This window comes from Apium graveolens, chromosome 3 (assembly GCF_009905375.1).
Source record: "Apium graveolens cultivar Ventura chromosome 3, ASM990537v1, whole genome shotgun sequence".
Taxonomy (NCBI): domain Eukaryota; kingdom Viridiplantae; phylum Streptophyta; class Magnoliopsida; order Apiales; family Apiaceae; genus Apium; species Apium graveolens.
Window position 1 is genome coordinate 39,413,572 of NC_133649.1, and position 24,787 is coordinate 39,438,358.

Below are 24,787 nucleotides of genomic sequence, written 5' to 3' on the forward strand. Positions count from 1 at the left end.
ATTTATTACAACTAAACAAACACTGACATGCTCTTGAAACTTCTGTTTCTTTTATAGTAACTCGTCACTCAGTCGGTACAACAAGAACTTCATCTTGAATTGATTTTTTTTTTATGTTTTCTTATCTTTATTTGGTCCAAATTAAACAACAGAAAACATTAACTTACATTCTCAACAGCAGAAAGAGCAAAAAGTGACCATTCATGTCTTCTAAAACTTATTACAGTATTACTAAAGAAAAAACTAGTTTATCAACAGCGCAACCTTCATGGGATGTTCGGATTGCTCTCTGCAGGTTATCCTCCTCGAAACTCTCGACATTAAAAGTGTTACTTATTACACTACTAAAGGAAAAGCAGTTTATCAACAGCGCCAACCTTCACTGAATGTTCGGATTGCTATCTGCATGTTATCCTCGTCGATACCCTCGACATAAAAGTGCTCATGCGCTCAGCAGTTTATCATCGACTCGGTTGTAAACAATGACCTTGTACTCAATTGCTTGTGCCGGTTGCCTTGGCCATGGAAGTCAGATTCAACCTGTGATTCAAATATAATTGGACAAAAATTTTTTAGTCAGGTGGAGTGTTATCGCATTATGGTCAAAACTGAGGCAAAATCTCAATAGTGCTATTGCAAATATTCTAGATTGATAATGTTATTTATATACTTATATAAAGGGTATTGGCGCTTGAAATATACCTATTTGGACACATGAAACCTTAAAACCTACATTTTAGCTTTTACAATTTGGCTTTTGTACATGTCGACCATATTGGCCATTTTCCTTTCTATAAATGACCTTGCCAGAATTAGGAAACAGCCAGAAACTGGAGTGATTTTTGCCGGATCCGCTAATTACATCTCATATATCAATTTCCACCCACTAAAAACCTGATTTCATGATCTTGAGACAACAAATCATATGATGCAGTTACTTATATAAACGCGTATGTGTACACCAAATGTATACAACTATAGTGCTTTAAACACCCGACAAAACACTTTACGATCACAACTGAAAAGCCTTGTTCAATTCCTAATCAATAATATGATCCTTGAAAATTCAAACCAAAAATGCTTTTCCAAATCAGGCTAATTTTAAAATCTGGCGAGGGTATATTTCAGAAAAAAATAATAAAAGGGTCGAACTGTACAAAAGCCAAACTTGAACCGCTAATTTGAACATTTTTTTCCTTGAGGATTCATGTGTACAAACGGCCATACTTCAAGGGTCAATATATAAATAACCCTTATATCATATTAAGGAGCATTATTGTGGATTTTCATGTTGGCACTTCTTCAAAGGTGTATAGAAAAAAATATATATTAAACTAAAAAATGACTATTTTTACAAAAAAACATATATCCTCCTGACTATCAATGAATTTCTGATTGCTACCTGATTACCGGCTTCTTTTGTACCGCAGACATGGAACTCATGCCAGTAGAAGACGGCACTGAAAGCTCATCCGTAGCCTTCTTCAAAATAAACAAAACCATTATATAAAACAAATAAAAGAAAATGTATAATGCGTTAAAATTAACATTTGAATAACTTTAAAGTCCATATAAAATCAAGGAACTTGACATATGCTGATATGAAGGAACAGACAGAAAAAAGCAGCAGTTCCAGTAGAAGTGCTGCACACATCCTTGATGTGGGTGTGGCCGGATTAGGTGATATATATATATATATATAAGAAAAGTTTTATGGAGACCACATTTTTATCGGAGACCTCGGAGACCACATATGCTCTGCAATCAAAACACTATGAAATATATTATTTTGTGAAGTATGTTCTATGAATATCACTAATTCATTAAAATTGTTGAAGATCGTTTGAGTTTAATAAGTATAATGTGTATGTTATGCAATTTGAACAAATGTTCTGCAATTTGAACAAATGTTCTGCAAACTAAACATGTTTCGTAGAATAAAACTTTTTGTGATGTTCTACATGCGGTACATGTATGATATTCAAGATTTTGATTAAAATAATGATCTTTGTAGAACATTATTCGCAAAATAATACGTTTTGCAATATTTTTATGCAAATTTTTAGTTGCAGAACATAAGTGGTCTCCGTGGTCTCCAACGAAAACGTGGTCTCCATATATATATATATAAATCTAATTATGTAAGAGTGCAGTGCATAAAGAGAAGACAGATTAAAATGCACCATGAGTGAAGAAAAGATTATCTAAGCAAGACCTCGAGCTCATCTAAGCTTCCATTGAATGGAAAATGGGGGTTTATGTGTGTGGCCGGATTAGGTGAAATATATATATATATACAAAATACATATGTAAGAGTGCAGTGCATAAAGAGAAGACAGATTAAAATGCACCATGAGTGAAGAAAGGTTTATCAGAGTAAGACCTCCAGCTCTTCTAAGCTTCCATTGAATGAAAAATGGGGGTTTACGCAAGCACCGTTGCTGGTCATAACAGTAACTACGCCTGCTCCATTTTCTGTTGAGGACTGACCAAATCCTCTGCTTTCAGTGTTACTAACGATGTTCGCCTGGTCTTCATACTGAAAGCCTTCTTCAATTTCCCCAAGTTCTGCTACAGGTTGGTGCAAGCCAGGAATTTTATTCTCCGTTTCACGCTTCTCTGCCTCTCTAGAGCTTGTTGCTCCATTCATTGCAGATGACAATCCAACCAGATTCACAGATTCATTAACTGCCCCACCATTCCACGAAGATAATGTAGGCAGATTCGTAAACCTCTCTGATCCTTCATTGACACTACTCTTGCTAATTTCACTCCAAGTATCCCCAGACTCATTTGCATCTATATTACTGACATCTTTAGGACATGACTTTGCAGATCTCAGGTCCGTCCCATCACCACCATCCTCCAGCATTCTTTTCCTTGAACCATCAGATACATCAGCAGAGACCATATTTTCACATACCTTGCCAGGAACTTGCTCTTCAGAAGAAACTCGCCTCCTCTCTCCAGGCAATCTAACTGGACGAGGACGGGCCCCACCAGGAAATACAAAACTAGGTATGTTTCTACGCCTTACATGGGTTACACGTATCTCCATTCCTGGTTTCCACATTGTGTAATTAGCGACTGATTGCTTAAATTCATCAACAGTCAGTCTGATATCATACTGTTCCCCTTCATTAGCTGGAACACCTTGTTTCCTTTGCAGGCCCATGAAGTAAGAACAGTGGAATGGTCTACTTTTGTCTGGGAATCCACCTGGGTGTGGATGGCACTGAAGCATGTTGAAAGTGTGTCTCTCAATCTACATCTCCAACGAACAGAAGTCAGTAACATTGAGAAATAATCGAAGGAAACGGAAATACTGAAATATAGTTATACACACACACACACGTGTTACATGTTGTCACCTTTAATGTAAGCTGGCGAAGACGAGATTCGACCCATCCTTTCCAATTTCTAAGGTCATCTTCATTTGCTGCACATATATCAATCTGCAAATAATTCTTGTACGATTCGAAGAAAGGATATGGCTCAAAAAGTCTATCCCATTCAGTCCTGTTAGCCTCCATAACCTGCATTTGAAGCAATAAGCATATCTCAAGGATATTGTTCGAATAAATTATGGAACTTGAGGGTGTTTAAAAATAGTAGCTTCTTTTGCACGAGAGGCAAATAAGCCACTCCTAATATTATAGTATACAGAAAAAAATATGCTTGTCTCGTCATTTAGGTTTTAAAAAATACCTTCTTTTAGGACAAAGGAGCCACATAGGCACATCCAATATTCCAGCACAAAGCACTCAACATCTAGGTTGATCTCTTATATAGTTAAAGCAATTTCACTGGTTTCCAACTTTAACCATTTTAAAAACTTTAAGCACTCAGCAAACCTACAGACTATGTTTTAAACCCGCTTAAATTGCAACAAACAATAATACACCAAACATATAAACAAATCAAAAAGAAATTCAATGAACACAAAAATCTGATCAAGATTCAAAAGTGCACAATGTTTATTAGCTAGAGACCTAACAGGTAACAACTAACCATTCACCAACATATAGTAATTAATAGTTTACTAGGCATTAACAGTTTAATGACATTTAACAAGAAGAATGACAAAGCTTTACCCATAAGAAATGAATAGAATTGCAAAATACATGTTAAATATACCAATAATAATCCTCCAAAAATTCTTTGATAACAATGGGCATTATATACACACTTAGAATCTGTTCATGGTGTTGTATTTTTTATACATAGGTTTATACAAATGAATGAGGTTTACCTCACATATATCATACCCCCTTTGAAACTCTTCTGTCATAATCCGCAAAGTACTTGATGACACGTTATAGCTAGAGTTCATGCAGGGATAAGCTGGGGTAATAATAGGCATCAAGTGAAACCTGTCTTTAGGATTCCTTCTAGGATCCCAAATTTGTAGGCCAAGTGATCGCTCTTCATTAGCACAGAGCATGACTGGATTTGGCCAACGCCACTGAGTGTATACCCTAAAGAACCGAGCAACTAGCATATTGGGTAGAGCATTAGGGTATAGCTGACATATCCGAGCAACAAGCAGTGCCCAGTTTATGCCCCCTAAAAAACCTGCAACCTGATCATTCAATTGAAAGAGATGCCACCGTATTACTGGCAAGGCCAACAAATAAAACTTTGTCAGGAAAGAAAAAACCCCATACGTTAGAATAAACACCACGTCGTTTTGCCCAGAATCTCATACACCTAAGTGTTGTTCGAAAGCTCTGCACAGCAGGAAATACATAGAAACAAAAAGTTAGTAATACAGAAACTCCAAACAGCAGATTGCCTGTCAGTCGAAGCGAGACCCGCATAAAATTATCACAATAGAATCTTATGTTGACAAAAATATGAACCTGAATGTTCGGCACCAGTCGCAGGATTTGGTCTGTCACTCTACAACCATTAAGACTACGGACCGTCGCATCATCTGTGTTCTGAAGTATGGAGTCTTGTGAAATATCCAAATCCTGTATCATTTTAAATTTAAAAAAAAAACAATAATGGTGGATCTATTTTAAATTTGAGAATTATAAACATCTTCAATAGTGTGTTATTTGATAACAAGCACATTATGTATACAAGTAACAATAGGTTTTCTTACTATTAGTGTGGAATACCGGATCTGTGGTTCTACAATTTGTTAGATGACAAATAAAATATAGTCGCTTCATCATTTTATAGATATATATTTAGTTTTAAATTCAAAATCAGAAGTGAAAACGAAGAAGTACAATGCTCGCGGTCTTATTTCCAGGGAAGAACCTCCATCTCACCAGAATAGCCTTGCAGATTCTAGCAGAATCCCATACAACTTTTCGCCATAGCAAATAAAAAAAAAGTTCCAATTTCATCCTATCTAACAGTGTTGCTTAAACTTAGTAAAGAACAATTGACATCACAAGGAAGCATCGCAGATCTAACAGCTGGTATCAGGATCACAGGAAAATACATAACAAGCTTAAAAACCTCGACCTGAGTTGTATATGTCACAATTTTATCCCTACTTCTAAGGCCCAGAACCAGCCTCCGCAAACAATTTTTTATCTTCAGCATGTCTTTTCCCGGAGATAACCATGGAAAGGTTTACATGGACTTCGTTCGGGGAAATTCTAGTCTTCACAACCTACAATTGGTTCCTTCTATCAAATGACTAGTTATTTTGTGATCCTCGTGTCAAGTTATAATAAATTGCTTTGTAACTTTGGCCTCTAAATAGTCCTTAAAACATTCCCATGTCTGATAATTTGCATGAGCCTGTTGGGGTTAATCCCAATAGGTAGTATGGTCAATAGGTAGTATGGTCTTGGTGATAGAAAACATAATTGAATTGGGTAATAATTGTATGGGTAGACAATTATTATCATAATTGAGTTGGGTAATAATTGTATGTGTTGACAATTATTATTATAATGGGAATGGGTAATAATTGTATGGGTAGACAATTATTATTGTAATCAGATTAGGTATGTCTTGTTGGCTAAGTTTGTGATGGCTATATATACATAGTCATGTTATTATTTTGATGTATGCTTGAGTATTGTTTGACTTAAGTATCGCTTGAGTGAATACCGTTTGGTGAGATTGATTGTATTATTGATAATTGTTTTGATTAATAATACAAGTTGGGACGTGGGTTTTTCCGCGTCATATATTGAGTGTGTGTTTTGCATTGTTTGTTTGGTTCTATACTTGTGTGTGTTCCCCCTAACAATTGGTATCAGAGTCAAGAGCCAAGGTTCATGATGGAAAAGGTTGGGGGATTTGAAATTGAATTGTTTAATGGAAGAAACAATTTTACCTTGTGGCAAAGTACGGTAAAAGATCTGTTAATTCAACGAGGGTTATATGCGACTCTCGGAGGGAAGAAGCCTACTGAAGTTGATGATACAAAGTGGGGAGACATGAAGTTACGTGCGGCATCAACGATCCGGTTGGCCCTTGCACCGGAAATCAAGTATGATGTTCTTGAAGAGGACAATCCCAAGAATTTGTGGGAGAAGTTAACGAAGACTTATCACTCAAAGTCTTTGGCCAACAAGCTGTTTCTCAAGAAAGATTTGTTTGGGCTCAAGATGGAAGAAGACGGAGATTTAAGAGATCATCTGAATCGTTTTAATGGCTTAATCAACCAGCTAAATAATTTGGATGAAAAATTAAAGGATGAGGACAAAGTTGTTCTACTACTAGTGTCTCTACCGAAGAAGTATAATACTGTGATGACTTCTTTATTGGTTGGGAAAACGAAGTTAGATTTGGATGAGACTATTGTTGTTCTTCTGGAGGCCGAAAGATTGATGAAACAAGAATCGAGTGACACATCTGATGGAAACATCTGATGGAAGTATATTTGTGGTACGTGCGCGTGACACGGAAAAGAAGTATGCTAAGAAACATAACCCTAATATCAGGTGTTTTTATTGTGAGGAATTGGGTCATCTACAATTTATGTGTCCAAAGGCAAGAGAAGACTTGAGAGAGTTGAAGAAAAACCGAGGGGGTAGTGTTTCGATTGTAGAAACTGATGAAGATGTTCTTTTGGTTCAAGAAGAGAAGGGATCAAAAGAAGAATGGGTGCTTGACTCGGGATGTTCTCATCACATATGTGGTAGGAGAGAGTGGTTCTCGTCCTATAAAAAGTGTGAGGGAAAGATTGTAACTTTACCGAACGGTAAAACGGTAAAGGTTGCTGGCATTGGTGAGGTAACAATGAAACGTCACAACGGTCGTGTTCAGAAGTTAACTCAAGTAAGATACATACCGGAGTTAAATCGAAATCTGATTTCGTTGGGTAAATTAGTTGATTTGGGATATACTGTTATGATGAAGAACAGTATGTTGAAAGTCACTAAAGGAGATTTAGAGATACTCAAAGGTCGAAAAGATAAGAGAAATCTTTTTGTACTAGAAGGAGGGGTTATTGTTCGAGGGGAGGTATTGGGCGATCGACGTCGATGGCTTGATGGTAACCGTTAATTCGGTTGTGCATGAAATCATATTGGGTTGAAGGGGAGGATTGTTGGGGTTAAACTCAATAGGTAGTATGGTCTTGGTGATAGAAAACATAATTGAATTGGGTAATAATTGTATGGGTAGACAATTATTATCATAATTGAGTTGGGTAATAATTGTATGTGTTGACAACTATTATTATAATGGGAATGGGTAATAATTGTATGGGTAGACAATTATTATTATAATCAGATTAGGTATGTCTTGTTGGCTAAGTTTGTGATGGCTATATATATATAGTCATGTTATTGTTTTGATGTATGCTTGAGTATTGTTTGACTTAAGTATCGCTTGAGTGAATACCACTTGGTGAGATTGATTGTATTATTGATAATTGTTTTGATTAATAATACAAGTTGGGACGTGGATTTTTCGGCGTCATATATTGAGTGTGTGTTTTGCATTGTTTGTTTGGTGCTATACTTGTGTGTGTTCCCCCTAACAGAGCCAGCAGCTAGCATTCAATTTTCTAGAACAACAGTACCCTAATATTTGTGCTCTTGAAAATTTAACTCCTTCCTGCATTCAGTTTAGAAAATTCTAAATTTACATTAACAACTTCTCTCGACGAATGATACAAGAACCTTTATTCACAAGTCAGATGGGATCTGGTTTTTATAAATGAGGATTACAGAGCTCTACAACACATCAATATGGAGGAAGCTTCGCTACAGGAATACAATGATCACATATCCAGTGTGAACCAATTTCATCAATGAGATTACTTGTGAGAGACGAAAAATAATAAAGATTCTAAAAAATGATAGAACCAAGGGCATTTAAATATAGGAATCTCACTCATAATCAGTGTCAACGGATTGATAGGGCAGAAATTAATCAATCAGCAAAAATTAACTAAGTTTGACAAACAGCAATAACAATAAAAGAAAAATATATATATATAGCAAGCACTTACATCAGGGATGACCCAAAGAGAGAGTCTAGCATATAAAAGATCTATAGAAACCCCTTTAAACTTGAATCCCAGCACCGGAACATGAGCATCAGGAATGGGGTGTAACTCTGTTACTTCAGGTATCTCCGAAAGCATTCTTTGTAGCTCTCCGAAGAAATCATCCTGTTTATAATTTGTTAAATAATTTAATTTCCAATATGCATACCCTAAATAGTTAAGTCAGTAATAAGTTCACAAGGCTAGGGCCAATCATAGTATCATACATCCCGTTCAGCATGTCTAGGCCCCACACAAAGTGTATCTATATCTGCACCAGGTCCATGTACCTGAAGATAAAAATTGATACAAACTGAATCTCAAACGTATACTTCACAATAAAAATGACAACAATAAACTTTGATAACTGTCAGAGAGCATAGTGATGTGATAAATCATCTTAATAAAAGGCTAATTAGTATATATAAAATGCCTAAAAAGTCGAACTATTAAATCAACATGCGCTAATCAAAAATCTTCCGTATAAATGCGAGTACTAACTCCTCGAGAAGCAATTTCATGGACAACAAGAAAAAGGAATCATAAAAAAAGCACACATACAAACAGATGTAAAAATCTCAAAACAAGCGAAGTTCAGCTTGCTAGACTTCTCGAAATCCCGCCCCATAAAAGCTTTAAACAGTTTGAGTAGAATCTACTACATTGAAGTTAAAGTTTACTAGCCCAAAATTTAGGTAAAATATATTTATGCCCCTTTTGGATTTTGAATATCAACTACATGGACATTCAATACCTCTACATGCAATCCTTATCTTAAGAGAAAAAGTTCAGCAGACATTCATGTAATCTTCTTAAAAACATAAGTCCAAGAAATAGCCACCCAGAAATCTGAGTAGTGATAATAATAGCTTCTCAATGCTTATTAATCTTGCATCCCTTTTCCATTTTAAGATTTTAGCTATTTATAAAGTAAAATAACTTGTCACTGAAACGAATTTATAGAAAAGAATCCTACCCCAAGACGATAAGAACCAAAAGTGAAAATCTTGGCATTGGCTTCATGTACCAGCTGCTCATTTAACCCCTTTGCGCGACTTATAGACTTTACCCATATCTTGACAAGCTATTCAAGTTAACAAACAACCAAAAATAATAACCTTGTTACATACTTACACAAGGAGTCTAGAATGTTAACCAAAATAAATTTAACTTGACGCTCAACCTGGTCAAGCCTCCCAAGTACTTCCTCCCGGGCAATCGATTCCTCATGACTCTCATACAAACCCGCATCAGCTAAAAACTACACAACCAAAATAATTCACACTGTAACACAATTCTTGAACAAATAAAAACGGCAAAAAACTACTAAACTTCGATCAAACACAAACCTTTTCAAGTTCACGGGTCTTCATCACATCATATTCCGTGGGTCCAGCCAACGAAATCGGTTCAGTGATTCCCAAGTGTGGAACATGATTCTGATTGTTAAACCCGGTCATTGCCATTTACACTTACAAAATTACGAACTTTTTTATAATATTTCTTTTTTTCAAATATAGGAACCTCGTAAACTCATCAAAATACAAAATCATCCATTTAAATTTACAATATTTTCCCCACAAGAATCTCAAATATGACTAAACACAACAACAAACACAATCAAAATCAAATTATTATAGAAAGTACAAAACTGGGCTAAAGGGTCCCTCAATTGAGACCAGAACAATACAATTTCAAATCTAAAACAGCTAAAGATACAACTTTACAACACCCAACTTAATCTTTTTGCATCTTTTTTCTTCTTTTCTCTTTTTTTTTTATTTTTTTATCAAAAAAAAATGAAACCCTAAAAATAAAAGGCACAAGTAAAATTGTTAAAAACCCAAGATTTCTTCTCCTCTTTGCTGCAGTTTTTCAGGCATAAATATTGATTGTAAGCATCAAAGCTGTGAGCCTGTAGATAGATATAAATATATGCACACAAAGAGTGAATCAGAATATACAGAAATTTTTCAAGAAAGAGAGATGTATACAGGAAGAGAGAATGCTTACAGGTGGATGAAAGTTGAGAAACAGATATTAAGAACTAGTAGTTTCATTGTGCGATTAAACTTACATAAAAACGTTTATTGTTTATGTTTGTCTCTGTGTGTGTAAGCAAGGACAGGTGTGGGTTTGCTAATCTGCGGCCTCGTTGTTTTGGTTTTGTGTTTTTTTCTTCGTTTTTCTTGGCTAAATAGTAATTTTTAATTTATTATTATTGTAATTAGAGATTTAAGAAATTGAAATTAATCATTTTTTTTAACAAGAAATAATGTTTTCATCAACAAATGTATTCAAAATATGATAAGAACATATTTTTTGGTCACAAAATTTAATCTAATCGAAGGTTATATAGAGATGCTCCTGGAAATATAAATAATAAAATCTTAAAATATAAAAAGACCCACAAAAAAGATCTCATTAGAGCATCTCTTACCTGAATGAAATCTTAAATTTAAAAATATAAGGAATTTGACGTACTGCTCGTCTCCCTCATTTTTAAATAACTCATGTCCGATCTCTTATTTCATTTTTATGAATAAAATATTCATTTCCTCCCTTTTTAGTCCTCATTTTACCGTCTTTCTCTGTTTACTTCTTTAAATTTAATAGTATAATAATGATAAGAAGCATATATAATAAATTTTGTTGAAATCGTGTTCTCTTGTAATCATGTTCACTTATAATCCTAAATCTTATTTTAATATATTTAATACATAAGGAATGTCCTAAGAGTCTCTGTTAACATGCTTTTAAAATCCTGCAAACTGTTGAAGAGTCTGTGCATCAAAATCTAAAATCAATCTTCACAAACTCAACAATAATTTCAACTTGTATTCCTCTTATTTATTTTTCATCAACGGGTATCCATCATCCGTTGATAAGTGATTGTCCTTCAACGGATATGTTTCCCAACAGTTATCTGTTGATAGTCACAACTACACCTTCAACGGATATCTCACATCCGTTGATAGTCACTGCACAACTTGTCATTTCTAAATCTATTACAAGTGTAGATGACTTAGTAGTTGTTCAATCACTTTTAGGATTGAGGGAAGGGGTGAACAGAGTGAGGAGGTTACTCCCAGGCAAAAGGAGAGCATGAGAGTTCATTAATGCACACTATTTCTTCCAGTGTGGCAAAAGTGAGTGGAGTTCCACCTTAGTAACTGAAGGTGAGGGTGTGAGTGTGGTGAGCTAGGGGGAGCCCCTGATGCAAGAAAAGATAGAAAATGAAAGAAATGTAGGTACAGGAGGAAAGGGTGGCAACCATTGCTAGTGAGTTAATGAATGTCAATGATGCTGAAGAGAAAAGACTATATCAGCAAGAATACAGAGCTGTAATATATTCTATTTCTTTGGATGTTGAGACATATACTCATCATGTTACAGCCTCTCAAACTTTGTCTATTCGGGGCAATGAGGGGGCTGAGAGGACTTTAAATCTAGTTCACGCAATTGCATCTATGCAAATAGCCAAAGATGCAATTTCAACCTTGCCTCTTACATCTAATGTTGACTCAGATTTTGGAGCTGATAATGATGATGAGTTTGATGAAGATTTTGATGAAGAAGTTGCCTTGAACATAGGGGAGAAGCAAGCCATAGTTCTACAACTAACACTCCTGACTGGATGTTTAGCAAGGAGTGCGGCTCTCATCATTTCACCTTCACAATTTTCAAATTGATCAATAAAACTCAGACAGCTCTAGCAGCCACTACTAATGCTGGTACAAGGTCAATTCTCCAAGCACATCTAGAGTCCCTCCAACTTCAAAAAATTCAAAATCTCCAACAAGATTTAGAACTGGATGGTCTCAAACTATCATTGATGAAGTGAAGAAGGATGTGTACACAAGGTTGGATGACAAGCTTCCTAAAACTACAATGAGAGCAATTCAGCTAAAGCTAAGAAAGAAAAGTGACATATCAAGAAAGATTGAGGCTTTGAGTACAAGGATGTCAAATGTTGAAAATTCAATAACCAAGATACTTCAGAATCAAGAGACTCAAACTCAATTGCTTCAACAGCTAGTGACTACACAAACTTCAACTCCTACACTTCAACTTGAGAAAAGGGGGAGAATGATGTGCAGGTTCAAGTCTCAAAAGTAATAGTTCCATCTATTACCATGTCAAAGGGGAGCTGGACAACATAAACCTCATAAATCTAATTGCAGCTTGGTTGGAGCTCAAAGAAAAGAAGAAGAAAATTGATGAAAAAATTGCTCAAGTTTTTGGCTCAACTCCACAACAATCAAAATATGTGAAACACAACACACAGTTGAGGCCACTAACTTTAGGAGAAATGAAGATGGGGAATGGTGCAAAGGGAGAAACTTCAATATCAAATGAATTCAAGCCCATTGTGGTGGTCAAGCCAAAACCATCAACTTCAACTCCCAGGCCTGATGAGCAAAAACTCATGAATAAAACAATTGTCAGTTATAAGACAACCATGGATGCCACTTTGAGAGACTGAATAACAAGGATTTATAAATATGGAGCAATGATCCGTGTGATAAGTGGACATCCAAGGTTTGAAGAAGCTAAGTAGGAAGAAGCCAAGAGGGTAAGGCCAAGGAAAAAACAGACTATTAAGGAAGCTCAAAAGAAATATGAGAAGCCTTCTACTATAACTGAACTGAAAATGGCTGAGAAGAAAGAAGAAAAGCCTGTGTGGCAGACAGAAAAAAGGGTGAAGGTAAAAGCAAAAAGACCAAGAAGTGCTACAAAAAAGAAAAGTGGATCATCTCAATCTATGCTTACAAGTCAACCATCTGTAACCATAATGGGAGCAATTGAAATTAAGGTCAATCATGAGGTCAACTTTCATGGTGAACCTATTGTGCCAAAGGATGAACCTATAGATTGGGATAGTTTACTAATTCCTGATCTAAACATTCCATTTCCAACAAAGAATAGAAATCCAAGAAAAAAATAAGGGAACCAAGCCAACCTTGTCTCCAACTAAAGCCATCTCAAAACCCAAGCCTACTGTCAACAAGGATGATCAACTCTACATCTGTGACATGAAGTAATTCTCAGACATTGTACTCTTTTTGGAAGAACTAGATGAAGTGAGAGAAATTGATGCTAATTATAGACTTCCAAAAAAATTGGTCTTTAGATACAAATGGGGTAATGAGATTACATGGCCTTTCTACATGATTCTCAATGAAAGCTACAATGTCTTGGTCAAAGTATTTTCTGTTATAAAGAGGGACTTTGGATTCACAAATATTGTCAAGTCTAAAACACACAAAAAAGATCAGTTCAACCAAACAAAGCTGGAGAGATCCTAGTGCACTATCAAGAATTCTAACTATTTCAAACACTGGGAATAGAGTGCATATGAAGCCCTACTGGATTATGGAGTTTAGGGATAAAAAGTATGTCAAAAGATTTTTTAGACTTGAAGACCACCATAAAATTTCAAGCAATGAAACTCTCAAGAAAATGCAGGAGATGTTGAATATCAATGAAGAAGATGAAGTTGAATTCTAAACTCCAGATAAAGGAAAATAATGAGAAATTAGGGAAGAAAACAAAGAAATCAAGGAAAAGGAAATGATCTGCTCAGTCTAGAGGAGCACTTTGTAAATGGCATGTAAACTTCTGTAAACTTTCTTTGTACGGTTCAATTTTAATGCAACATTTTGCAATTTTTCTACTCTTTATTGTATCAATTTTATAGGGTATTTTGTCATCATCAAGTCAACCTAAATTTATGCCTATAATTCTATTAGACATAAATTGGGGGAGATTGTTAGGAATATGTTGTAGTCTTGATGATAATTCACCAAAACACCTTAAGTAGATTTATTTAATGTCTTTTATAGTCTTCAACGGATAACCACAGTTATTTATCCGTTGAAGTAGTAGCTTATGTAAGTAAATATGCAGCATATTCTGTATACTAGAATAGTTAAGGGGTTTGGGAATTTTAGTAGTTTCTAATTTAAATTGACTACTAGCAAGATATATAAAATAGGTGGATTAATTATAAATATAAAATGCCTTGTAATTTTGTATAAGTAAAAGAGTATCAACTCCTATGGAAAAAACTTCAACTGCTAATCTACAAAGCTTTAATGGATTACTCTACAAGCTTAAACGGATAACTCAATATGCCTTCAACAGATAAGTCAAGCCTTCAACGGATATCAACTAAAGCTATCAACGGATGCTATCAATAAGCAGATGACACCAATATAATGTCAACGGATAACATCTATGAAGTTTCAATGGATAATCAACAAGATAACAGTTGAAAGGGACTTGACAGAAGCTGACAGAGTCACATGGGTTGATAGTGCACAAAAGGAATGTGGTAGCCTGATTGCAGGTGTTGAAAGAAAATGAAGCATTTCCATTTGTTGTGCAAGACATGTATCTACTATAATAAGACTAAGTCAAATTGACAACCCTAAGTAAGTTGTATTGTAATCCAAGTTTGCATTTTGTATTGTAACATTTAAGTCTGTAAAAATGTAAATAGACTAGACTGAAGTATTTTTCTGTAAACAGTCTCAAGCCTAAGAATAAGCTCCGGAAGAAGATCATGAAGATCATGCCTCAGAGAAAGTGTGAAGAAGCTTGAAGTTGAATAAATATGTTTTGTGAAAAACATTCTAAGTCAAAAAGTCTACAAGTCACAGATTAAGTGTTATAGAGAAGTCATTCGAGAACTCCAGAATGACTTATCGAGAAGTCAAGAAAAGTTTATAGAGAAGTCTCAGAGATATCGACAAGCCAAATTGAAGACATGAAGATTGGAGATATCGACAAGTCATTTCTTTACTAGCGAACTCTGAGATATCGACAAGTCAAAATGTCACTCGAGAACTCAGAGATATCGATAAGTAAATTCTACATGCAAAGAAATGAAGACCTCGATAAGTCAAGTTAACTCGAGGACTCAAAGACTTCGATAAGTCAAGTCCATTCGAGAACTCAGAGATCTCGATAACTCAAAATTACACTCGAGAACTCAGAGACTTCGATAAGTCATATCAACAATAGAGTAATGAGAGATCTCGATAAGTCATTATACTTGTCGATATATTGAGTTTTCTATATAACAAAATGGAGATCTCGAGGAAAAACTCAAAATACAAGATGCAGACCAGTTGAATATCCAAAATTATCAATCAACAAACAAATCAATCACTGATTTGAAAAGTCTACAAAAGCAGCTTGAAGAGTACAAGATCAAAGATCAAGATTAACTGGAAAAGTAAACTCACAGGCATGCATGGTTTGCAAAGATACACTAAGACATAAATAGAAAGATTTGGTTATCCAAAAGTAGGGTTTAGTACATGTTGTTGCATGCTGCGTAAAAACCAGTATTTACTGTTCTATAAATTAAACACTGGTTGCTCTGTTTTAAGTGTAACAAAATAGATATGAAAAATTCTTGTAACTCTCAAGAGAGAAGCCGAGTTCTTAACATGCTAAAAACCCACAAATTTGTAGCAAAACACTATCTTGATTTTAATATAAAATTAAGTGAGTTTTGGAAGGTAAGTGTGTTCATGTGCATGTTTTAATTATTCTGTTAAAGCACATTATCTCTATAATACATATTACTTTGTTCACCATTCTTAAAAGCTCGAAAAGCCATTAAAATTGTCTAAAACACATTCACCCCCTCCTCTTTGTGTTATATACATTACCCAACATCAGAGCAAAATCTAAAGCAAACAGATTAAAGATCTTGGAAGAATGAATACGGAGAAACTTAGCAATATCAAAATCCCCACCTTTGACAGATTTAACTATACACTATGGAAAAAGAAAATGTTGTTGTTCTTCAGAATGGCCAATCCACTATACATTCAGATCCTCAAGAATGGGCTTTTCACTCCTATGCTAAGAGTTGAGGAATTTACAGATGGAGACATGGTCATTCCAGCACATTATGCTCCTAAAGATCCTTCTGAATACACTGAACCTGAAAAGGAAAAAGTCTCTCTGGATAGGTTACAGCCAAATAAATCTGGGAGAAAATTGAGATCTTATGTGAAGGAACAAAGGAGTTTAGGTCAAACCAAATGAGGATTCTTGTTTCTCAGTATGAGGGGTTTATGGTTAAACCAAAAGAAGGAATCACTGAAGTTTTTGAAAGGTTCAATAAATTGATAAATGACTTGCAGCTACATGATTAATATTATGAGGCTGAGGAGGTTAACCTAAAGTTTCTGTTAGCTCTTCCTGACCATCTTGAACAGAAAATATCAGATATTAGAGAAGGAAGAGATTTGAGCAGAATAACTTTGGAAGTTCTGTATGGAATCTTTAAAACTTATGAACTTGAAATGATGCAAAGAAAGTCATTGAAAGCACACCATGGTCATATTGTTGATGGTTTAAGTGCTTTAATTGTAAATGACAGAGAAGAAAGTGAAGATGATCAAGATGATCAGGTTTCAGTTGTTCAAGTTGTAGAACAAAAGAACAAAGGACCTCATAAGTAAGTTGTGTTGGAACTGGAGGAAGATGAATATTATACCCTGGATGAGCTAGATGAGATGGATCAATCCATGGCTTACTTGGCTAGGAAATTCTCCAATATAAGGGTCAAGAAGCCAAGTTTTTTCAAAGGCACGGGACAATCCTCCAACAGCAACAATTGGAAACCAAAGACTAAGTACAATTCAGTTAGCAAAGGTGGATATAAAACTGGATCTGTGGACAGATCAAAGATATAGTGCTTCAACTATGATGAGTTGGGTCACTTTGCTACTGAATGCAGAAAGCCTAAAAAGGTGAAGAAAGGCAAGGCATATCTTGAACTACAAGCAAAGTATGGAGCTCTCTTGAAGAAGCAGTCTGGAAAAGCTTATATTGCAGATGGAAAAAGTTGGGATGACACTAATGCTGATGATGAAGATGAAGAAGTTAGAAACTATGCACTAATGGCTTTTGAGCATGGAGAAGCATTCACTTCAAAATCAAAGGTACCAACTCTAACCACCATTGATTTAAATGCTAGTCAATATAAGGAGACTGTTGAAAAGATGAGTGTGGAGATGTTCCATATACACACTAGCTTAGTAGCTGTTACTGAAGAAGTCAGTAGGCTAACAAAAGCTAATGAGAAGCTTGAGAGTGAGAAACAAAATATGGATCTACTGCTTGTGGAGCTTGAGTCAGTCAAACAAGAAAATGAATATTTGAAAAATAAACTAAAGTGTGCCAATGAGATTGAAGTTGTGTTAAGAGAGAAGATTGAAAAAAATGAAGTTAAGTTGAAATCTTTCAGGTGTGCATCTGAGTTAGTTGGACAGTACCATGAGAAGAACAAGCCATGTGCTAATATAACCATTGGTCTTGATTATGATGCTTTGAACAACAAGAAGAAAGATATAGGTGGTAAAGGAAAAATAATAGAAAATGAAGATGTTCCAGCTATGCAGAAAAAGGTTAAGTCACCCATGTTCAAAGCATGTGAGGCAGATTTCAGTGAGGAAGAGTTAATCATTATGCAAGAAATTACTGATGAAGACAATGAGAAGAAAAATGCAGAAACAACTCATATTTCTAAAGCTGAAAAGAAGCCCATGGTCAACCAAGATTCCAAGACACCTGTCAAAGAAATGAAAAATGAGGATGCAAGAAAGAAAAAGAAAAATAGAAATGGCAAGATTGGGATAAACAAAAGCAACAAATTTGCTTATGTTGCATATGCTCCAAGGAAACAATGTCAAAAATGTGGTTCTGTAAATCATCTAACTCACCTTTGTAAAAAGGTTGTTAGCAAGCCAGTAGAAGGAGCATGCAAGTACAATGAAGCAAATGCAAATGATCCCTACTCATTCTGTGACAAGTTTGATTGCATCCCTTGCAACTTGAAAGTGATGAAAAGTTGCCACAAGCTGAGAGTAGACCTCAAAAAAGTAAAAATCGGGTCTACATCAAAAAGGAAAAATGCACAACAGCTCATTGTGTGCAGGGGAAAAAAAAGAAAGTCATATGGATCATAGACAGTGGATGATGAAGACGTATGACAGGTTATATGACCCTGTTATCACAGTTTGAGGAGAAGGCTGGCCCATTCATAACTTTTGGAGACAACAACAAAGGTTTCATAATGGGATATGGCAAGTTGATTTCTAAAAATACTATCATTGAAGATGTAGCACTGGTAGCTGGTCTTGAAGTGAATCTTTTAAGTGTCAGCTAATTTGCAGATAAAGGTTTCAAGGTTTTATTCAACAAAGAGGAATGCACTTTTATCAGCAAGAAAATTGGTGAAGTTGCTCTGAAAGGAGCAAGCAAAGGAAGCTTATTTGTCGCAGACTTGGACTCAGCAAATGATAATGGAATTTGTTGCTTCTACACCAAGGCATCTGTGGAGCAAAGCAAACTATGGCATAAAAAGTTGTCTCATTTAAATTTCAAAGCAATCAATACTCTATTTAAAAAGGAGTTGGTGAGAGACATGCTTAATCTGTAATTTGCTCAAGATGAAGTCTGCGATGTTTGTCAAAAAGGAAAAATAAAAAGATCAAGTCACAAGAGTAAAGCTGTGAATTCTATAAGTGCACCGTTGCAACTTATTTACATGGATTTATTTGGACCAGTTAATGTCCAGTCAATTTCAAGAAAAAGGTATGCACTTGTGATGGTGGATGACTACTCAAGGTACACATGGGTAGAATTTATGTATTTTAAAGATAAGACTCCACACATCATAATTGAGCACATCAAGAAGATTGAGAAGAAGGCCGAAGATCATAATTGTGTGAAAAGATTGATGAGTGACAATGGAACATAATTTAGGAATGCAACTGAATTCTGCAAAGGCATTATTCAAGAATTCTCAGCAGCTAGGACACCTCAACAAAATGGTATAGTTGAGAAAAAGAACATAATATTGGTGGAGGCTGCTAGAACAATGCTACAAGATGCAAAAATGCCAACTAGTTTTTGGGAAGAGGCTGTTAACACTGCATGCTATACTCAAAACAGATATCTCATCAATAAGAATCTTGGCAAATCACCCTACTCAATTTTGTCTAAAAGAAAGCCTACTGTAAAGCATCTTCATGTGTTTGGAAGCAAGTTCTATGTATTGAAGGACAACTCTGAATATGTGGGAAAATTTGACTCCAAAGTTTTTGAGGCAATTTTTCTAGGATATTCATTGAAAAGAACTGCTTACAAAGTCTATGTGATTGAGCAAAAGAAGATCATGGAAAGCACATATGTTACTTTTGATGATGATAAGTGCCCCGGATTAGAATGCCTTGATGATAATGAAGCTGAAGCCCTTAAATTTGAAAATTTCAACATTGATAGTGATTCTAATGATGAAGTTGAAGTCAACACAAATCACAGAATAAATGAAGAGTCAACTGAACAAGTGAATCATAAGAGTGGAAGCTCATCTCATGGACCTAAATTTGATAGTACAAACTTAGGGGGAGAAAAAGAAGAAAATTATGGAAGACATGTCAGTAATGAAGAAGATGCAGAAAACACAAGTCAACAAACTCACATAAGGAAGTGGGACAGAAGTCACACTAGAGAAGCAATTATTAGTGATCCAACTGCCGGATTGAGGACTAGAAGTACAATTGTAAATGAATGTCTTCATGCATATTTTCTATCACAAGTTGAGCCAAAGAAAACTGAGAAAGCCCTTTTTGATCCTGATTGGATATCTGCTATGCAAGAAGAGTTAAATCAGTTTGAGAGAAATAAAGTTTGGAAATTGGTTCCTGCACCAAAGAATAGAAGTATTATTGGAACAAAGTGGGTGTTCAGGAACAAGATGGATGAAAATGGAATTGTTACCAGAAACAAAGCAAGGTTGGTTGCAAAAGGCTACTCACAGGAGGAATAAATTGATTATGATGAAACTTTTGCTCCAGTTGCAAGACTTGAAGCAATAAGGATTTTTCTGGCATTTGATGCACATTCATATTTCAAGGTATATCAAATGGATGTGAAGAGTGCATTTATTAATGGTGAGTTGGAAGAAGAGGTTTATGTGCAACAGCCACCTAGCTTTGAAGATCCAGAATTTCCAAATTTTGTATACAAGCTCCTTAAGGCTCTTTATGGACTTAAACAAGCACCTAGAGCTTGGTATGACACACTGTCATAATTTTTGATTAAGCATGGATTCACTAGAGGTACAATTGACAAAACTCTCTTTTAAAAGAAGCATGGTGATGATATGATCCTAGTACAGATCTATGTGGATGATATTATCTTTGGTTCTACTAATGAAAAACTGTGTCAAAGATTCTCTAAGCTTATGCAGAGTGAATATGAAATGAGTATGATGGGGGACTTAAGTTACTTTCTTGGACTTCAAGTCAGTCAAAGAAGTGATGGAATCTTCATCAGCCAACTAAGTATGTCAGAGATTTATTGAAAAAGTTTGGCATGAATGATTGTTCACCTGCATCTACACCTATGTCTACAGCAACAAAGTTGGATGAAGATAAAAAGGGCAAGAGTGTAGATATTTCAAGCTATAGAGGAATGATTGGATCATTGCTTTACTTAACTACAAATAGACTAGACATCATGTTTGCAACATGTCTGTGTGCAAGATTTCAAGCCAATCCAAAATAATCACATTTGATGGCTGTAAAGAGAATTTTCAGATACTTAAAAGAGACTCCAAACTTGGGATTATGATATCCTAAGGGAACTGATTTTGAAGCTGTTGGATACACAGATGCATATTTTACTGGATGCAGGGTTGACAGAAAGAGTACCAGTGGAAGTTATCAGTTTCTTGGACAAAGACTTGTATCCTGGTATAGCAAGAAACAATAATTTGTGTTAACTTCCACAACTGAGGCTGAATACATAGCTGCTGGAAGTTGATGTGCTCAAGTGCTCTAAATTATAAATCAGCTAATGGACTACGGCCTCGTGTTACACAAAATTCCAATCATGTGTGACAATACTGGTGCTATATCTATTGTGGCTAATCTAGTTAATCATTCTAGAACAAAAAACATTGATGTAAGGTACCATTTTATTAGAGTTAATATTACAAATAGTATCATTGAGCTTATTTTTGTTCCAACAGAAAACAATTAGCTAACATTTTTACTAAATCTTAGGATGAAGCAACTTTCACTAGACTTGTAGGTGGAATTGGTATGTTAAATTCTTCATCCTAAGACAAGAACTCGGCTAATGTGTTGCAACAGATTAATTTCTAGTAAATCAAAATTAATTTAATTAATTGGAAATTAACTGAAATATGAAGTATAAATATTTCAGAAATCTCTATATATTTATTTTTCAAAATTCAGAATTCAGCTTGGAATTTTTCAAATTCTAAGTAAACTGCCTGATTGTTGATTTACATTTTTAATATGTAAAATTAGCACAAGGCAGAATCAAAGTGATCAAAAGTATATTGAGAACTGAGTTCTCGATAAGTCTAATTGACTTATCGACAAGTCATTTTAAGACTCCTCGAGTGAGTTCTCGATAAGCCATTTTTCTGACTTCCCGAGTGACTTTATTATGACTTATCGATAAGTTATTGTAGAGTTCTCTATAAGTGTTAACTCATAGAATTCTCTACAAGTATAATTTTAGACTTATAAATAACTCAGAACTGAAATAATTTAATCCAATAAATTATTTTGGTAAAATACTTTTGGCAAAATTATTCTGATTTTATTTTGATTTATTTAAATAAAAATTGGAAATAATTCAGTCCATTTTGGACAAACTGGATATATATTAGACATCTCGATAAGCCTATTTTTAGTTTTCTACAAGAATAAAACAAAATAACTTATCGATATGTCTTTCACTGTTCAAAATGACTTCTCGATAGACAAATCTCAAACGTCAATTTTTGAGTTCTCGACAAGTCATTTACTTTTACTGTAAATACCCAGACATCTCAACATACATATACTTACGCCTTCGAGAACTCTAAGTGACCTAGCCTTTTCAATTCCAAACCGATTTCTATCTCGTTTTAAATCCTTTCTCACTAATTTCTTTTATCCATTATTAATCCTCACAATCACAACAATGGCAGCAAACATTATTGTACCCTTCATCCCAAAGGAGACCAACTTCCTTGCATTCTCAGATGCAAATCAAGCATCTGAAGCTTTTAAAATATTTGTCAAGTTCTTATTTGAAACCTACTTTGTTGCAGCTCTTACAGCTAACCCAGTTCTCTATCTCGATGTATTGGGTGATTTCTGGAACACAACTGTAGCTAGGACAATTGTGCATGAAGATCAATATTCAAGTCTAGTGGTTAACTGTCAAATCAAAGGACAACAAATTGAGATAACTGAAGCTGATATGAACCTGGCCTTGAACATTCCAACTGACAATGTAGTAGAGATTCCAACTCAGGAGGAGTTGTATGAATTCTTGGATTTTATCAACTACTCTGAGAAGATTAACTTGGCTAGCTTGAACAAGAAAAATTTAATAAGGGAGTGGTCGTTTCTGTTTGACTCTGTGATAAGAGCTTTCACATGCAGGAAATCAGGATTTGATAATATTTCTAGTGTTGTTCAGAAGCTGGTCTACTCAATGGCTCACAACAAGCAGATTAATGTAGGACAATACATTATGGAGGAATTGAGCACCAGGCTCATCATGTCATTCACTTCAAGTGGTAAAGAAAATTTTCTTCCTAGATTCATAATGTCTGCTTTAAATCATAAAGTAAATGACATACATATGCTTGAGGGTGTAGATAGGTTATTAATAGGCAACTGTAAGCAAGTGTCCAAAATCTTATTTGGATCACTTACTACTAAGAATAAGTTACATGTGGGTCTTAGATTAACACCTTTCATGATTGAAATATTTAAGACCTATCCTTACCCTATGCCTAACATGAGAACCAATGTAGTTCAATCTAGTGCAATAATGGTCCCTAATCCTGTGGAAGTACCCATGTTGAGCCTACTTCTTCAAAACCAATAGTTGCTAGGAAATCAACCATTTCATTTTTTCAAAAGGGTGAAGTGAGTAAAAAGAAGAGAAATGAGATAACCCTTAATGTATTGAGTGAGAGTAGTGAAGAACAAACACCAACTGAGTCACCCTTGGTCAAAAAACCAAAGAAGGCTAAGCAAACTGAGTTAACCACTCTAGATATCTCTGCATCCTCCCAAAAGGATGTAGTTGTAAACAAGGGTCTTGAATAGACTCTAGAGGCATCCTCTCAATAGGGTGTCTCTATTGAAAAGAGCATTCTCCCAAATATTCCCTGTAAAGAGTCTGCACAACCATCACTTTATCAAATACAAGTGTATGAAAGAAGAAATAAGGATGACACACACAAGGAGAGCACATCCCTTGAAGTTCCCTCATCCATTCAGGGGGAGCTGCCAACACTCACTACTCACCAACAACTCTTAATCTCTCAAATTTCTTTTTCACATACTGCACTTGAATCCATTCCTCAAGTGCAAACTCAATCAAGTGGCATGGTTCAAGAAACCTTGCTCACCACCCAGACACCAAATTTAGATGGTGAGAGGCTACTAAATGGGGTAGACCTTGATGACACCATCACAAACATGAGGGATTCATCAGTTTTTACTGAAGACCCCATGGTGATCACTAATGCACCTTCATGTGCAAATCAGCCTTTACATGCTGTTAGGTTTGAGGGTAGTACTCCTGAGGGGGAGCTATCTAAATCATCTCCAATACAATTGGAGGTTCCTGTTCCAGGAATAACTCCCCTCAAAACCCTAGCAGAAATTGCATTAGCAATTGATGCTAGGAGTACAATTGTCAATGACCCTGTTATGGGAGAGGCAAGTATAGCACATTTAAGTGATAGTGTGGTGCAAAACACACAAGGGTTTGAGGTTGTTGCAAATGACAGTAGCACAGTCAAATCCCCTCCAATTCAAATGGAGGTTCCCACAACTAGTGAGGAATAACACCTTGTCATAACCACATTGCAAACTGTGAGTCCAACTGTGACTCATGTTACAGGTGTTCCTGGCTTCTCTCAAATCCAAACTAATGAACCTTCAACCTCTCAACGAACTCATCTAGTCTCTAACTAGCTACAAGAAGCTGCAACTCAACCTACTTTTGAAGATTTCATGGTTGACCAGCTAGCAGGACTTGCACAGATCTCTCAACAACTCCTCACATCAGATATGTCCAATCAGGACTATCAAGCAACAATGTTGTCTTATTAAACAGATGTGGAGGACCAACAGGCCAAAATAGTAGATGAAGTTGGTAGATATGCAAAATGTGATGCCTGGTTGGATAAGGAGTTCAAGATAGAAATGGACACACTCCTAGCACAGTTTAGAGAATAGT

At 35.5% G+C, this 24,787-nt stretch overlaps 1 protein-coding gene across 3 annotated transcripts; it reads right to left on the bottom strand.

The window, feature by feature from the left end:
- Positions 1 to 88: 88 nt before the first annotated feature.
- LOC141712163 (nuclear poly(A) polymerase 1) lies at positions 89 to 10,640 on the bottom strand. 3 transcript variants are annotated; one of them, XM_074514989.1, is made up of 13 exons: positions 10,484 to 10,640; positions 9,820 to 10,385; positions 9,654 to 9,731; positions 9,447 to 9,554; positions 8,698 to 8,760; positions 8,435 to 8,596; positions 4,863 to 4,976; positions 4,668 to 4,730; positions 4,253 to 4,582; positions 3,372 to 3,536; positions 2,384 to 3,265; positions 1,403 to 1,479; positions 89 to 540 (listed from the first exon to the last, which is right to left on the bottom strand). In XM_074514989.1, exons 2-13 carry the CDS (start codon positions 9,934 to 9,936, stop codon positions 495 to 497), a joined length of 2,205 nt encoding a protein of 734 aa, XP_074371090.1. In that variant the 5' UTR covers positions 9,937 to 10,385; positions 10,484 to 10,640; the 3' UTR covers positions 89 to 494. The 3 variants fall into 3 exon arrangements, with proteins under 3 accessions (XP_074371090.1, XP_074371089.1, XP_074371091.1); XM_074514988.1 differs by having other exon boundaries at positions 1,403 to 1,482; XM_074514990.1 differs by lacking the exon at positions 9,447 to 9,554 and having other exon boundaries at positions 1,403 to 1,482.
- Between the last annotated feature and the right edge of the window lie 14,147 nt (positions 10,641 to 24,787).

What these genes read in the sequence shown, in the direction of transcription:
- LOC141712163 (XM_074514988.1), bottom strand. Translation starts at nt 9,936, where the DNA reads ATGGCAATGACCGGGTTTAACAATCAGAATCATGTTCCACACTTGGGA. An exon ending in AGACCCGTGAACTTGAAAAG is followed by an intron (nt 9,732 to 9,819) that starts GTTTGTGTTTGA and finishes TTGGTTGTGTAG; the next exon opens with TTTTTAGCTGATGCGGGTTT. An exon ending in GACGTGGTGTTTATTCTAAC is followed by an intron (nt 4,583 to 4,667) that starts GTATGGGGTTTT and finishes TTGAATGATCAG; the next exon opens with GTTGCAGGTTTTTTAGGGGG.